The 17419-nt window shown below is 40.9% G+C and overlaps 1 protein-coding gene across 4 annotated transcripts in view; it reads right to left on the bottom strand.

The window, feature by feature from the left end:
• Positions 1 to 4652: 4652 nt before the first annotated feature.
• Positions 4653 to 17419, bottom strand: part of TRPM6 (transient receptor potential cation channel subfamily M member 6) — a 172459-nt gene continuing 159692 nt past the window's right edge. For 2 of the 4 annotated variants that reach the window (XM_073228659.1, XM_073228658.1), the window contains exons 37-39: positions 15237 to 15288; positions 10759 to 10865; positions 4654 to 8289 (exon numbers count right to left, since the gene is read on the bottom strand). In XM_073228659.1, the coding sequence (XP_073084760.1) occupies positions 8156 to 8289; positions 10759 to 10865; positions 15237 to 15288 (293 nt within the window). In that variant the 3' untranslated portion in view covers positions 4654 to 8155. Of the gene's footprint in view, positions 8290 to 10758; positions 10866 to 15236; positions 15289 to 17419 lie in introns of all 4 variants that reach the window. The other 2 variants (XM_036991352.2, XM_073228660.1) reach the window with 2 other exon arrangements.

Genomic DNA, 17419 nt, shown 5'->3' on the forward strand with positions numbered 1-17419 from the left:
CCTCCATGAGATCCATGACTAGAATGGACATGTATTGCTTCCCGTGATTTTTCAGGCCATATCTCTCAGTCAGTCCTCCTGATGTCCATGAACTAGCCCTTCACAAGCCCTACACCTCTTACAAAATCACCACCATCTTACTTATCTCTAGGAATGAATCTGCCTTCTCTTTCTCAGGGTGGGCTTCCCCTGCCTCATGAACTCCAAGTTCTGGTCCATCAATTTTCCAGAAGTCTTGGTGAGAGGTGGTCATATTGAGGCCTTGCAACTTCTGCAATAAGCCATGAATGTCCTGAGGCAGGGGCATTCATCTTCTTGGGATGGAGAATAGTAAGAAGAAACACAAGTCAGTATATCAAAAAATTATCCTGCCATATTCAGCTGATAAAGTGGAGTAAGAGAGGTTCAATAAGTCACCCAAGGTCACGAACTAGTTGATAGCAAAGCTTCAGTTCACACCTAAGTCCACCTAGCTCCAAGGCCTAGAGAATTTTCTACTACTCCCTGTTGCTCCTTCTGTGAAACCACAAGGCATGCCACAGGCCTACAGGCTTTATGAAAACTGGAAATGATCATAAATTATCCTAAATAAAATTAAATATTTGAAAGACTTGTTGAAATCCAAATCTTACTGTCTTTTCACTTAGTATCGTCGATGGTTAACCAAGCTTGATATTCCAATAGCTACTTTCCATTTACACAAACACACATATATGCCTACAACTAAGCAAAAAGGGTTGTTAAAAATGATAAATTGTCAATATCATTTTGCAGCCAGAATTCAAATCACATATCCACTAAATGATCCTGATTGAAAGCATAGACAATTAAATCTCATTTGACTCATCTTAAAGACAGCCTTATAAAGATTTCCAAATTAAAAACTTCTTCACAGAAACATCTGAATATTTTCTAGGAAAACAGAGGATTTTAATACAAGGGAACTCTGTTTGACTTACCACAATTTTGGTCATTATTAAGATAAATGGTGACCAAGAAGGCTTGCGTTCTAGTCCCTCCTCTGACAAGAGTTCTATTAACTGGGTGAAGCACAGTATCTTTGGACCTCATTACTTTCATCTATCCTTGTAGCTCTCACATTTCCTAATTCTGCATTTCTGGAAAAATTGGTACCTCTCGTAAAATCAATCATGTTTCTTAGTCCACACTGGCAGTCAGTATAGCGTAAAAGATACAACAGAAATGCCTAATCAGAGATAGGAAAATGAGGAAGGAAAGAGAAGGGAAGGAAGGGAGGGAGTGAGGAAGGGAGAGAGAAAGTATGGAAAGGAGTAAAGAAATGCTTTCTCGTTATGCTCAGTATTTCTCAAGGCTGATCTAAGAGTCACTTGAGATTCTGTTGCATCCTCTGGAATCAGTCTGAAGTGTTGCAGACTTTGGGTATTCCACTCCCACTGGCAGGCTCATCCCTCTGGAGAAGACAGAACGAAACAGGATGTCTTAGCCTGACACCATTAAATATTTGATTTATCTAACTCTCTTTGTTCTGATTCCATGCACTTCAAGCAACCCTCTGATTATAACCCAGCTTCTAAAGGCATCCAGGGACACAGTGTGATGGTCAGGCTGATAAAGGTTTTGTAGTTGCATACTTCTATTTTTCACTATAAACTGATAAAATGGAATGTCACTAGATGCTGTCCAGTAGTCAGTTATGTTGACCAACAAATATCTAATTGTCTAGGAAAGGTAAAAAAAAAAAAGGGGGGGGGGGCAGAAATTCAAGTGGAGGCAGAAAAATCCACTGACAGTGCCAGACTCAAAAGAACCCAATCCAGATCTTGCACCTACCTTGTGATGACATCAGGAGGGAGTTTACCATGGACTCACAGAGTCTATAAATGGTCATTAACTGTGCAGGAAAGATTTCCTTGAAATTGACCCATGCAGAGAGGTAACTAACATTCCTCAGATGCCAGTTTGGACTTTCTTCTCTGGTGGCCCAAGTTAGGTCCTGGCTTTGAGCTCTGTGTTTCAAATCATCATAGGGATTTATGCTGCTGTGCAGTAAATGGAAGTTTTCCCTTAGAATTTCCAGAATCTCCCTCCTGGCCTTAGGCCATTTACATACCAATGGATATTTCAGAGCTTCTGGTTGATCTGGGGCAAGGGGTGGAGAGAAAACAGCCATTCTCTCCTCCCCTCCATGCCTGGTACATAATTAGTCTGGCATGTGCCAGTCACCAAGGACACACCCAGGAGTTCCTCCTGGAAGAGGCCCACGAGGGAGGAGAGCACGAATCAGGCTATACGGGAGGGACAGAGCTGCAAAGCCTGAGCAACACAACCCCTTGATCCCACCTGCTTTCCCCTTGCTTTACTTCAGTTTCACAGGATTCATAGGGCAGATCACCCAGGCCAGGAACACCCTCATTCCCCCTGGAGCTACAACTGGAGTAAAGCTTTTTTTTTGAAGCTTAAAGGAAAGATTTCATTTATTTTTTTAACTTAAGTATAGTTGATTTACAATATAAGTCTCAGCATATAACAGTGATTCGACAGTTATATAAATGAAAATGTGTTCACCGTGATTAGCGTAGTCATGCTCTAGTCATTCTAAGTGCTCTGGTTAGTACTGCCTAGCCGTCTATGTTATTGATTCGATCTAGTTTCAAATCCCTGCTGGGGGTGGGTGTGGGGGGGCTGATTTAATCAAGTTACTTTAAGCAGCATTGTCAAATCCTTACAATAGGCATAGCAGACCCAACCATCAGGTTAGTGTTCAGAAAAATGAAATTATGCATAGTGCACATTTAGTAGAATGCCAAGAACACAGTAAGTGCTCAATACATGCAACCTACAATGATAATGTTGAAAAGTTATCATTATAATCATTATTATTGCTGGGCAATGATGAATCAGTATATCATAAACTCTTTATTTGTCCTGGAGACCCTTCAAGATCCTTATTCTAATAAATCTAGCCTTACTGAGAGTGCATAATCCAGGGGAATACTCAATAAATATTTATTGAATAGCATATATATTCTGAACAGTTGTACAGGACTGAGGACTATACCACCACACCTCTCTTCCGGCTCTATCCGCTAAAATATCCCCAGAAGCCCTTCAGCAGTAGGCAAACATCCCATTTCATGAAGCCTAGTCCATGTTTGTTTTCATCTGCAACATTCATATCATCTTCCAGAACATACCACCCTCTACTCCTCAATAAAGCAATTCACCAGTGCTGCCACCACCCGTCCTCTCCATCCTCTCCCACAGAAGATGCCTGAAGCCAAAAACCAGTTCTCCTCCTCCTCTCAATTGGTGTTATCAGCATCTCTGTCCCCCAAGTCACTGTCCATAAAATTTCAAGGGCAAGTAGTAAATTTCAAAATGGCAACAAGCTGTAATGGTTTGCTAGGGCTGCCATAATAACATAATTCAGACTGGGTAGCTTAAACAAGAGAAGTTAACTTCCTAACCATTCTGGAGGCTGGAAGTCCAAGATCATGGTGTTGGCATGTCTAGTTTCTTCTGAGGCCCCTCTCCTTGGCTTGCAGATGGCTACCTTATCTGTCTTCCCTTTGAGTGTGTCTGCATCCTAGCCTCCTCTTCTTAAAAGGACACCAGTAATATTGCATCAGGGTCCACCCTAATGACCTCAATTAACTTTAATTATCTCTTTAAAGACCTTTTCTCCAAACACAGTCACATTCTGAGGTACTGGGGTTAGGATTTCATCACATGAATTTGGTGGAGGAATGAACACAGTTCAGCCCTTAACACCCACCCAAGGTTTCTTTTGGTTACCAAAGGATCCTGAGGCTCTGTGACCTCTTCCTGGGTGCTCAATAGGATACAGAGAAAAAGATTCATCAGAAGCCAAAGTACAACTACAGGACACCAATGATGATTCCCTCAAATCCCTACAACAAAAGGCAATTGTTATGTACACATATGGACAGTCATTAGCCAATGGGTTTCTACCATAATATATGTGAGGACTTTGTGACTAGTAGAGCAGATGGAATTTCTAAAGTTTCACATTGAAAAAAATCCATAGCAAAAGACGAGAAGTCTAAAGAAAGTTAGTTGCTAAAAGATGCTGGCAAAGTATAGGGAAGATTTTGTTACTAAGCAGTCCTATACTGACAAAACTTAAATTGCTACTAATTAAAATTTTTGCAAAATATCAGGTTTTATAAGCATCAAAATTCTAAACCTGCTCTCTTTTCATTCCAAAAAGTGTCACAAATGGTGAAGCCAGATTTGGGTTTTCTTTTCCTGGAAGGCAGAAGACGGCAAAATAAATTGGCTGCAAAAACCTAAATCCATCAAAAAGCAAAATAAATAGAAGACACAGTGAAATGGTGAACTTCCTGAGTTTGAACTATTTAATAAAGGAAGCTTCAAAACAAAAAGGGAGCAATGAGCTTTTTCCCTTTGGAAAAGGAGAAATAGCAGAAACACTTTTGTGTTTATACTGAAACAAGTCCACTGAGCATCCTCTGCAAACATTAAATAATGATCACATAATAGCAAAATGAAAGCCCCTAATTACTTGTTGAACTGGATGTCATGGTGACAAGAAGCCTTTTTAACGAGATTTTCAAAGGACTTTATAATGCTCCTATTGTCCACCTTCATTTGAAAAGGTGGGCATCTCACCTGCATTTCAGAGTTAAGGGGTAAAATTATATAAAGTTATACCAAAGTCTGCCAACAATAGAGACCAACATTTTTTATCCCTTGTGGACTAAAAGTCTCTCTTTGAAAAATTAAGCAACCTAACTAATTATTTTTAGGAAAGCATTGCACAAAAATATATTTTATCTGTCCATCATGGCCTTGAAAGAAAAGTCACAAAATAATAACTGTGCTAAATAAAAAAATCAGTGTGGTTTCCAGAACGCTTCTATTCTGTGTACTCACCCATGTGGCTGGAGATTTGAAATGCTATTTAAGTCTCATTTTCCTTCAGAAGCTAACCTCTGTGGAATAAAAGGCTGTTAAGGGGGAAAAAAAAAATCTTTTCTGTCATTTGACTTTAACTTATGATAAATTAGCTTCAACTAGTTTCTTAGAAAATTGCCCAAGAAATGACTATAGAAAATTAAATACCGGGACTTCAAAGAGACAAACACACAGCCTTCAAATTCCGACCTCAGAGAATAATCCTCCCTTTCTCATGCTTTGGAGAGATGTGAGTAAAGAAATCGTACTAGGGCATGGTAATGAACCGTCTTTCAAATGACTTTTCCATCAATCTTCCTTTCAAAGGGTAATAAAGTGGTGATTATTTCTAGGCAGTTTCTGGGAAGTTATCATTTCATTTCAAGAGTCACCAGTAAGAAGGACTGCACTCTGGTATCACGACCATGATAAAGGCAAGACTAGTTGAGAATTCAATAGACAAGGGGTAGGTTGTTAAAAGCTATTTCCTGGAAAATTAAAAGAGAGAGAGATCAAAAGAATTGTGTTGGGTCTTAAGGAACTGGTAATCATTCCCTTCTAGATTAAAAATGCAAATCTGATTTATTACCGAGCAAATGAAATCCATTATCATTTGAAGGTTTTATTATTTTCTTCAACAGATATTATTGAAAGCCTATTATGTGCCAGGCATTGTCCTAGATCCTGGGGACTGAGGAGGAAAGACAAGAAACCGTGACAGGGGCCTCTGTGTCATGACTCCTAGAGCGTCAAGGGTCTGTCTCATCTAAAACAGTGACAAACAACAACTAAAAATATGTATTTTTTTAAAACATTGGGTAATTGGTTAGGAAGTATTAGTCACCTAGTGCTTGTTTTGGAAAGCCACAGAAAGTTATAACAGGGTGAGAAACACCCCAAACTGTCTCTCATTCCCAAGAGTTGTCAGAAGCTTTAAGAGATCACAGGGCAGCAGCCACTCCAGGAACGGCAGCCCGCACACAGGATGCCTTTAGAAAGGAGTCCCGGGAACTTAGCTGGTTTCCTGGCCTCCAGATTCAGGTCTCACCAAGTCCGGTTTTCCTCTGTGGTTCCTAAAACCAGCCCCAGCTGTCTTATTTGCCCTAATTCTCTTATCCCAGTCTGAACTTTCTGCCCACTGGCAGACAGGGCATGGAGACATCTCTGGATTCATCATTTCCCCAGAAGTCACATTTTTTTTAGCACTAACAAGAAATCCAAACTTGGAACCAAAGAGAAAAGAAACGTGAGATACAAAGCTTCTCAAGGGCAAAGAAATGGTGTGTTTACTGCATCCTCATCACTCACATAGTACAGAGAGGGCATTTAGTAAATATCTGTTGAATAAAACTGACCAAATGAATGAATGAACACCCCACCCTTTTGTGGTCATGGATCACTTGAAGTCGAGATTGTCACATCAGTATGTGCATGCAAGCAATCCCACAGAGACCTTTGTTCAGCAGTTCATCGTTTTAAAATGTCATTCTGGTGATTTTTTTTTTTTTTAAAGAGAGAAGTGCACAAAATAGAAATTTGAAATCGAAATGTATTTGTTTTCAAGTTCCATTCCAGGTAACAAATATTTGACCAGAGAATAAATGCTTTTAGCTTAGCCCTTGGAGAGGCAAATTGCTTCTTTCCATAGTTGAACACAGACAGCACTGAAATGAGTACCAACAAATCCCTTACCGATTTGCAGAATAGGATAAAGCAGTTAAGGTCTGAAGAAAGCATTAACATTTTATTCTCATTGTCAACCAGGAAATCACCCAAATTTCCTGCCCCCTGCCACCTGGAAGACCAAAATAAAAGGGGTATGAACTAGAGCCTGTGCAACTCACACTTACAAGAGTCAAACAGTGTCCTTGGCAAACTAAATCCACGGCTTTCTGTCCCCCTCTGCCTGGGCAACACTGTCCCTGAAGCATAACCTAAGAATGTGGGACTGTTGGTTTAAAAAGCAAGCCAGCTAACATACGGGCTAAGGATAAAGACAAGCTGACATTTTTCAAACCCAGGAGTTTGCTGCTGGTAGACACCTTATAATGAGAAAAGGTGATGCAGGGGGAGAGGGTGAGGACTCCCAGCCCTCCATCTCCTCCTCGTGTGGAAAGCTCTTGCTGGTTCTGAGGCAGGGTGGGCCCAGAAGAGGGATGACTGGTCCCCAAACATTCTGTGTGGTCAGGGTTCCAGGGACCTCCCTTCGGGTCCCTAGAATCGATTACATGTTCTCAGGCTGTACTTAAAATACACATAACTGCACTCTTAAGCCACCAGAACTTTGCACTGGAATAAAGCAAACACCTTAGAAGCATGTTTTCAGAAACTCTGTCCTTCCCCACAGGATCTGACAGAGAGCATCAGCCATAGTATGATATACACAGTTTTGGATAAGGGAGTAAGGTTTTGGAGGCTGGCTTAGTCAACTCTCCAACTGGTGGCGCCCCTGAGCTTAAGAGAAGGGAAAATACTTCTTGATAATTTCTAGTTTTACATATCCTTGTTCCCCTTAAAAAAGAAAAGAAAAGAAAGATGCAAGGGCATTTGTTTTAGATTTCCCTTTTCCCTTCTTTCAGAGAAACCTGAAATGTCCAGGCATCATATGATTCACTGACAATACCTCAAACCCATCTAGATTTCACCAGGATACTAACTCTCTACTGGTAAGATTGTAAAGGTGTATGCACCAATCTGTGCAAAAACACCCCATTCCATTGTTTTCCTTATTGTTTCTATTCTAAGCTGCTGGAAGGGGAGAAAGGAAAAGTCAAGCTTTGTTATATGCATACGTACAAAAATCCAACATGTGGGTGGCCTCAAGAATAGCAGTGGGGGCTACAGTCCGCACACATAGTGAGAAAATAAATTAAATTCATCTCCCTGGTTCTTTGGTGTCCAGCAAACTGCTCCAGGGGTTCTAAGCAACCAGCTAAAGCAGTGAGGTATGAAGGGGCAGTATTCCCAGCAGACTCAGCCAAGTGTCTTCCTGTGGGACCTCGGGATGACGAACACATGCAAAGCACCCGGCACATGGGTCCACATCTAGGAGAACCCATTCATGGCATCCCAGTGAGGTCTCTCGCCAGGGGAGACTGGAGGCTCAGAAAGCATGTCCCCAGGAGGCCCGAGGGCAAGGCCATCCTCACAAGGCGCTGACATCACCAGCGTTACATCCGCCAATCGTCCCAGGAAGGGAGGTAGGGCCGTTGGCTGCTCACTCCTCCTCCCCTTCTTACAATCGTGTGAGGTCTCCTGGAGAATTACTACCCTTCTCCCTTGCCAGAGGCCCCTCAGCTGGTTCTATTTGGATTTCAAGTCCAAAAGTGGGATTTATCCTTCCAGGAGAATAGTCGTTTCTTTTCAAATCTGCAAGGAAAACAACTGAGACAGTTACAAGGTGGTGTTCACACAGACAGACTGAACTTCAGTCTTTGCCAAGTGCTCAGAAAGGACTCTGCCTCCCCAGGTCACTGATATGTGACACCCCAACTCTCCACCATGTGCAAACTAGTCGCCCCACACACTCGGTGCCCATGCGGGAGTCTAGCTCCCCAGGGCTGGCTGGGGCTTGTGTTTACTGGTGCAGAGGAGGAAAGATTCGGTTGCTTGACTCGTGATGCAGTGTCTCTAAGGCATGAACCAGCCAGCATCCAGGGAGACCAGCCCGGCATCAGGAGATTTTCACGGCTGACTGATGTGCAAGGCCAGGGAGTTCAGTCAACGTGGCCAGCGTCGGCGTTTCACAGCAAAGTTGTACCTCAGGTTTGGCACCGCCTATTAAAGCTTTGTCCAGCTATTGGCTCCTATGCTTCCTAAAGCCTCTTTCTTCCATTTGAAAATGAAATTATCAAAAGAAAAGATTGGTGGGGTAACCTTTTGGGAGAGATGTGTAGAGGACAGTAGGCTTTAAATGCTGGTGTACCATTTTGTGCTACGTTAATTTGTTAACCTTAAACATGTATTCCTTGTATTATTTTTAAATGTCAAATGAGGATTATCTAGACAAAAACAAATGCATTTTATAGTTTAATAATAACCAATGCTTATTGAACACAGCCATATAGTCAACCCTCACACCAACTTTGGGAGACAGGTGTTCTTATTCCCAGTTTATAGATGAGTAAACTGAGGCCCAATGTCACATACATAATAAAAAGCAGACCTGGGATGTGAGCTCAATCTCTCTGGCTTTGGACCCCATGCTCTTATACACCATCCTAAACTACCTCTCTTTAGAAGGAAAAAGAAAGAAAAAATAATCAGAAAAAATGAAAAATTACCCATAATTCTATTTTCCAGATTGTTTTTTAAATTCAGATTGAATATCTGAGCAAGTGAGGATATTTCTTATCTCCACTTAAATGTGCTTACTAAAGTTTTGAAAGAACACAAAGATTAGGCCTAGAAATGGAGGAACTACTGAATGATTCACTTAAAACCCACAATCATTGGTTGAGAAAAAAAAAATGACCTCAACCTTATTAATACAGAAGATCTAACAGGGCTCGAGGAGAGAGGGGTGAGTTATGCCTCAAGCCTCCCTCTCTGCCTTTCTCCTGGCTGATCAGATGCCATCCTGTGTCTTCAAGAATAGGAGGCTGCCTGCCCAGGGAGCAGTGAATCAGGCCTGGGAAGAGGACACTGGGTGATGAACTGGACTCTCGCCTCCCGCGGGGCCCTCACTGGAGGCCCTACTGCTGCTCAGCCAGCCCCGCTCCTTCCTGGAACCTTCTGAACAGACAGGGCCTGCTGAGCAGGGTGGCTGATGTGCTGTGGACATATCTCTGCGCAGGTCTGCCATATGATTTGTGAGAAGGGGCAGCTACAAGATGAGAGGGACAGCCTCCCCTCTCTGGGTTCCAGTCGGACCTCCCCACCCCACATAGCACTGCCACCACCGCACCAGCCTGGGTGATGGGCTGTTCCCCACCCGCAGTGGAGGCCTGCTCCAGATCCCAGTCTTTCTCTCTGTCCTGCCCACAAGAGCTCCTCCTTCCTCTAACTCCAACAAGATTAATTGCCCTTCTTTGTTACATAAATGTCCAGCTACTGCTCCACCCAAAGTCATAATGGATGCTGATCTTTTACTGGTTTCCAATTCAGGGTATGATCATTGATTGTAAAGCAGGAAAGGCTAGTCAGCTTAAAAAATGTGACATTCCATTCTAAGGACAAGTTTGGTATGACCTAAGAAAAACAGTGAGCAAGCTGAGACAGACATAAGCATCCTTCTGTGATTAAAAAAAAGAATGCAAGAGCCGGGGCTACCAGTCTGGAGGTGGGCACAGAACTCGGCCACCTGCTTTTATATTAGGAATGTGTTTATGTGACGACTATATTCCTTGCAAAGAAAAAAAATCAGATTTTTTTATGCGCTTTGCAATGTAGGTTTAAAGTAACAGGTTTTTGTAGTGAAAAGCACTGCTTTAATTGATGGCCGTTTTTCCCTCTGTACTTCACCCGCCCAAGTGTTGGAGGAGTAAGAATAGAAGAGGAAGACTGTGGACTCCACACAGGGCCCAGAGGGAAGGGGGTGCGCAGAGGCCTGCCTTGGTCCAACTTTAGCCCAATTAAATCGGTGGAACTTTTCCCTGGGAGTGACTGTGACTAGTATTGGGCCCAGTGTTGTTTTATCACATTTTGGCAGAACCTGAAGTAAATCCCTGTCCTTTTAATCCCTTTAGAGACTTGAAAAATTTTCAGTCAGAAAGTCAGGCCTCGACTGTGAATGAGATAAAAATGCGATTAAGATTTTCTTACTCGCATCCCAGGTTACAATGGATGATGTTCTACAAGAGATTTACTTTGAGAAAAATAGAACTGTTAGGGGCATACCCGGGAGTCGGAGTTTCCGGCAGCAGGAGTTGCAACGATGTTTTGCAATGAAGTTTCTGATTGCATCTTCCCCTAAGTTGGCTGGTCCAAACACCATTCCTCTTGATCTAGAGGAAATATCAGAATATCAATGAGACCACAGCTAAGAAAAAGGAGCTCAACTAGGATTCTCTGAGATACTGAACAGTATCCCTTAGTAACCCAGCAAACTTGAAGGAGCCAACAAAGATCGGAGCCCTTGGGGGAAGCAACACTGTTAGGTCTGCACATTTAAAATTCAAATGCACTTAAATCTTGTGCCCAACTCCAAGACCTACTGTGAAATTCATTTCTACGCTCATCTGATAGAAGAGTGGATTTTCTATGTACAACATAAAAACAAAACACAGTGAGACCTCTTTTAACCCACCGGGGTGAGAGAGCGACATTCATTACCAAATATTCTACTGGCACACCTGGAAGGTAAGGAATAAAGCAGAATAAATTTGCTACAGGAACACCTTTGTCAAAAGATTGATGTACACATCTCAAACCCAAACAATATTCCATTGAGGAATTTGAGGAAATAACCAGTATCCTCAAAAATCAAATGCCCACAGAAGCTGACATCCAATACTCATCACGGCTTTCTGCATAGCTCTCTCTACTGTGCAAACGGCTTCGCTGGGCTCTTTCTGGAAAGAGAGACTACTCAGGAGGCAATGATTTTTGTGGAAGAAACTATATATGCTAAATGTAGGTGACAAAACTGTCAACAGAATCAGTACATATTAGGCCCATTTTGAATAGTCTGTAATTATAATAGATCCTTAGCAGATTCTAGGATCAATGTTCCCCCATTCTCATACCAGCACAAGCATTATTCTGCAGGCTGACACTACACGCCATGGCACGGAGCACACCAGAAACACTTCCAAAGAAACTGTATGAAAGCTATTATTTTATTTTAATGACATGCAGAGTGGAAACAGCAAATTTTAAAATCTGAACTCGATTACCACTCTTAAATACCATGTCTTAAGGAAAAAGAAAAGCAAATCACAAAAGGAAACAATAAACTTCACTTCTAAGGAATGCAGTTTTTCAAAAGGGACGTGGTGTAAAAATGAACTTTTTTCCATCCGAGTACTGAAACATTTATCTCAATTTCCACTTCCTTTTGGCAGAATAACAGTAGCTGCTCTGAAGATGTGCCAAGCTGAGAATGAGGGCTGATGTCAGTTTGATCTCAGATTGCCTCTTTGCTCCAAGGCGAGCAGGTGGAGGAAACCTCTTGGGAAGAAAAAGTGAACGGACACCCTGGATTAACTTTCCCGGTCACTCAATCGCCCTTACACAGTACGGCTGCATAAGCTGCCTCTTGTTAAACTGCCTTTCAGTACATCGGTAAGGACCCACTTCCATAAGGTGAAATCGAACGTGGCAAAAAAGGAGAATCACTTGATATTTAGTACCAGACCTCTATGATGCCGCTAAAGTGAAAAATGAACGTGTTATTTTGGTCATTAAAGTTGAAGAATTCTTTTTACATTCTCTCCAATATGACCCTTTTGGAATATTTCACTCTCTTGTATTCCATAATGCCATTTCTTTCCTCCTCCTCCTATGAAAGCATGGACATCCCCAACTTAGAGATGTAACATTGTTCTCAGATAAAAGTTGGAAGGTAAATCATCTCCATGAGCTTTGTGAAAGACTATCAATATTACTATAAGACGGACATATGAGGGGTTCAGCCACTCCCTGCGCAGGGGAGAGTGGAATGGGTTGGAGGGACCTTCGTTTGCATCTATACCCCACAGTGATGCCTGCAGTCTTGCAGTCTCAGATAACAAAGTTTAAAAAAGGAAATACAACTGTTCCCCAGATTTCTCACAGCACAGGAAAAGCAGGTGGTACGTTGGTTCCACATGTGAGGAAACACTAACTGGTGCCGTGTTCACAGAGATTTACTAAAGAACATTCATCACCATCATCATCACTTGCTGCTTGTCAAATGCCCCAAACCATCAAGGCAGAAAGCGCAGAGAAGCATCTCAAACCACCAATAACAGAGGCAGCCTCCACTGAGGCTCAGTGACCCGAGGAGCTAAGCGTCCAGGCGGAATCTGAGGGCCTGGTGATTCTCTTTTGTGCGAAAGGTTGGGGAAAGATAACAGACAATAGGCATTGATCAGAATTTGCACCAAAAAAAACATCTCTTTGGTAGAGGATTATTCCCTTGCGTTGAGCTGCCTCCTCATAGGCAGGTGCTGGTCTTCACTGAACTTGGTTGTTCTCGTTTGTGAACTTGTGAGCATCTTCAACTTACTTCCAATGTTGTTGTTATGGGTAAAATAAACAACACGTGAAAGTGCTTGCCTACACCGGTGCTCCTCACACTTTAATTTACACCAAATCACCTGATGATCTTGTGAAAATTTAGACTCTTGATTCTCTAGGTCAAGGGAGAGTCTTGAGATTCTGCAGTTCTAGCTCCCAGGTGATGCCAAGGTTTGTCTGTGGCCTGTGCTTAGTATAGCAAAGGTTTGGCACGTGGAATTCCAGAAGTGAGCCCTGTTGAACTAATTCAAAGTGATCTGCCATGGTTGTGAGGAAATACTACATTTCCTTATTTTCACCATGAAAACCACCTGCACTGAAAATTAGTTGATCCTGTAAGACCAGGCAGGCAACAGTGATGCTGTCCTGTCAGTTTCCAGAGTTCCTATCTTCAAGTCATAAACAAGAAAGTTTGCATAAAACAGAGGGTCCCATCCCTGGATGCATCAGCATCACATGGGGAACCTCTGAAAAATATAGATGTCGGGGCCCTATCTTCAGGGATTCTGATTTCATACTAATTCTGGGCAGTTTTACTTTGTTTTTCCTAGTTCCCTAGCTGACCTTAATAGAAATTGAGACCAAATAGCCTGTAGAGTGCAATTAAATACTTAACTGTCAAATGGGATAGTAATCTTCTTAGAATTCTAAAAATTAGAAATATTCACATTATAGTAGATGATATATACCAAGATCAGAATTTAATAAATGATAGACTATATATAAACTTGGTTCATTATATATGTAAAAAAGTTGTCATTGAAAATTATAAAGGGAGTACTCATAGTAAAAACCCTTGGACACACAGAGCTATTGAAGAAATAATATTCTTAGTTAAAAATACTTAAGCTATGCTAAAGTGAAAAATATAGGCTTATCTGTACCCTAAGGGTTATCACACAAACTCCATAGGCAAATATAGGAACTGGATGTGCAGGAGCAATACAGATCACCTTTATTTTCTCTAGAACAGCTAAAACATTTTTAGATGGACCTCTTTGCATAGAAGCCTTCAGATAAGACCATATTCAAATTAAATCATTCAGTAAAAAAAAAGAACAGTATTAAAGCAGTAAATGTTTACAATAGGGGAAGGAAGTAAAAATTTCAGCTTTTATCGTACAGGGATTTCCCACTTATGTAATTTTATATGTATTTTCTACAACCCAGAGGCCAAGTATAAATATTTAGGACAACTAAGATGTAAAAACGTCATATGCCAGCAGCAGTTCTCAAACTGTGGTCTCCAGGCCACCAGCATCAGAACCATCTGAGAACCTGTTACATTATTTGGCCCCACCCCAAACCCACTGAATCAGGAACACAGCGATCTGTGTTTCAACAACCACTCCTAGTGATCATGATGGAGGCTCAAGTGAGAGCACCACTGTCATCTGCCATACTGATCAGGCCTTAATCAGCTTCATCACCTCTTTCTACTCCACCTTTAACAGAAGCATACAACCTCAGATCCTCTACTGCCAAGTCTTCCCCATAATCTGCTTATGGCACAAAACACCCATAGGAATTCAAAGGACAGACAGGTAACTCGTTTCTCTATACAATTTAAACTTCAACCCTGAATTAAGGCAAACATCTGATGCTTTATATTTAAGTCCCAGTTTTCGGCCTCTCGTAGATTTGCTGTTATGGAACAGCACACTCTGTGCCCTCAGCTTTTGCTTTATAGGCATGGGATGGAAGACACTGTCCATGATAAGATGCAATGACTCCACTGTAAGTACAGCAAAGGAAACTGTGCTTCTCCCATGACACTGTTTCCATGTCAAAGCCTATGGAGGCTGAACTTACCGCATTTTTCTTTTTGTTTGTGCCACTAGGAAACCCAGTTGAATTTATGACAAAATCCCTTCTATTGCATTGGTCTTTGTAATTTCCACTTGTGAGTATTAACTCCAGATGTAATCTTATTTTATTTATGTATTTTCTTTTTGCTACCATTTCCTAATCTATGCATTCTCTAACATCTTATTCTATTGGATATAGATATAGGTACAGATATGCAATATGGATGTCCAGTATATATATCTAGGATCTAGGAAATAAATCATAATATTTAAAAATTATTTTTTGAAAAACCATGTACAGTGTGTTAAATAGAGTTTTCTAAATGGTAACATCATAAATTAACTTACTGTTTGTCTTCAGGTTTTATTACAGATGGATCTGTCAAATTTTCTCCAACACCTCCAAGAAGAAAGAATATGCATTTAGCAAATGGAGATTTCACTTTCTTGGAAAATTCAAGAAACAATAAACCTTGATTTCTTTTTTTAAACTCACATTCACCATGTAGTAAATACAATCTATAAATTTATCAAAACCGGGTGTGCTTAAAAATTTTAATGTGCTATCTCCTACAACCCCCTCTGCTATGTTATAATAAACTTTTGGCCACAAATGAGTGTTTTAGTGGTGGGTTCACAGGTACTGATAATGGCCTCTGTCATTCATTTACCATTTGTATAGAGTAGACATTCTAATTTTATTTTCTCTAACTGTTGGAAATCATGAACTCATTAGCATCCTCATATTCTCACTTAACCACTGAGTCCATTGGTGTTCAAAGAGATTAAACAATTTGTCAGAAGTTGCATAGTCCCCGGTGGTGACAACATTCAAGCTGAGCTAAAGCTCGTGCCCCTCCCACCAGTCCATGGTCCCTTTAGACGGAGCCCATCAGTGCTCAGCAAGGTGCAAGGTGCTGTGTGGTTCCATGGGTACAAACTCTGCTCCATCAAAGACACATCAAGTGCTACATACACAGAAGTTACAAATAATAGAATACAAATGCCCCGAATTCTTGATCTGGGTGCTGGTTACACACGTTGAGTTGTGAAGTCTTTGAGATGTATGCTTATGCTGTGTGCTCTTTCCTGAATGAATGTTATCCTTCAATAAAATTTACTTTTTAAAAAATGACACCAAAGCATAAAAGGATAACAAAAGTGTAATTTAAAACTAACATTTATCAAAGCAGGGATTGATGCCCAAAGTAAATCCAGGCGGCTAGAGACTGACATCTGATGGAGGTAACGATTCACAGGCAAGCTGCTCAGAGAGGTGAATGCCTCATTTGGGCAAAACCCAGTGATTTCTACTATTAGCCTCTAAACAAGCAATGGGTCTCTCTTCTTGGAAAAGACCAACCTTGTGGGAAAATTATTTTAAATTGTATGAAATTTATAGTATTATTATGTACTTATACATTTGGTAAACAATACTCAGGGTCTCTACCCACTATTTTTAAAAAAGATTTTTTTTGCTCTGTTCTGTGTGTTTTACCATATGCTAAACCTTATGTAAGAAAATATAATCCTTATAGCATATAGGCCTTTCCCCTATGAAACTGACTTCTTTAGAAAAATGACCTGCCTGGAGTTGGGATTTTCAACATTTTTTGTGTCATGACCCTCTTTGCCAGTCTGGGAAAGCTAACGGACCCCCTTCTCAAAATAATGCTTTAGAATGTGTAATTTAAATACATTAAACTATAAAGGAAGCCAATGATACTGAACTACAGTTATCAAAATATTTTTTAAATTATTGTATTGCAATACATGTGCTTTGTTATTAATACTCTAAATAGCAGGATCTAGTGCAAGCCTATTAACTACTATAGCGTTCAATGAGTAATAAATATAAACAGTATTTTGAGATATCTGCCAGCACTGTAATGTGCTAGGTTAATATCTGTAATTGCTACTGCAAACAGCCACCAATGCTGCTAATACCGCTGTGGTGTGTGCTCTCCATTATAATTGAAGGAAATAATGAATTTCAGTTATAGGTTAGTGAAAATAAAGGTGTAATGTGTTTTCTCATCAAAGTTCACATACCTGAATTCCATTTAAGAACATCTGGCTTAGAATCTCTTCATACACTGATTTTGAATAGGGAAAGGGAAAGAAAGCCCGAAACACGGGCCCAAGGGGAAGTGTGCAAATGTGCTTTGCTCGGCCTTTATTCTTATTAAAGAACAAGTCATAGGAAGAGGCTGGGCTCTTTATACTTTTTTTCATTATAGGTATAAGAAGGAACCACCTAGAGGGACCCTGCTTTTCAAACAATGCAGTAAATAAACAGAATGACAGACAAAATGATAGTCCAAGTACCATCAATACAGAGACTGAAGGCTACAAATCCTTCACATGTTTAAGCTCAGACCTAACTTAAAGCCTGAAGTTTCCAGCAATGATGAAACTTTAGGCTGATGTCTGAACACACTGTAAATTTAAGCCAGGAATACATACAGCACCTGAAGAGGTAACATCGATTGGGATAAAGGAAGTTTCATGAGGGAAAAAAAGTCTTCAAG

This window comes from Manis javanica, chromosome 2 (assembly GCF_040802235.1).
Source record: "Manis javanica isolate MJ-LG chromosome 2, MJ_LKY, whole genome shotgun sequence".
NCBI lineage: Eukaryota > Metazoa > Chordata > Mammalia > Pholidota > Manidae > Manis > Manis javanica.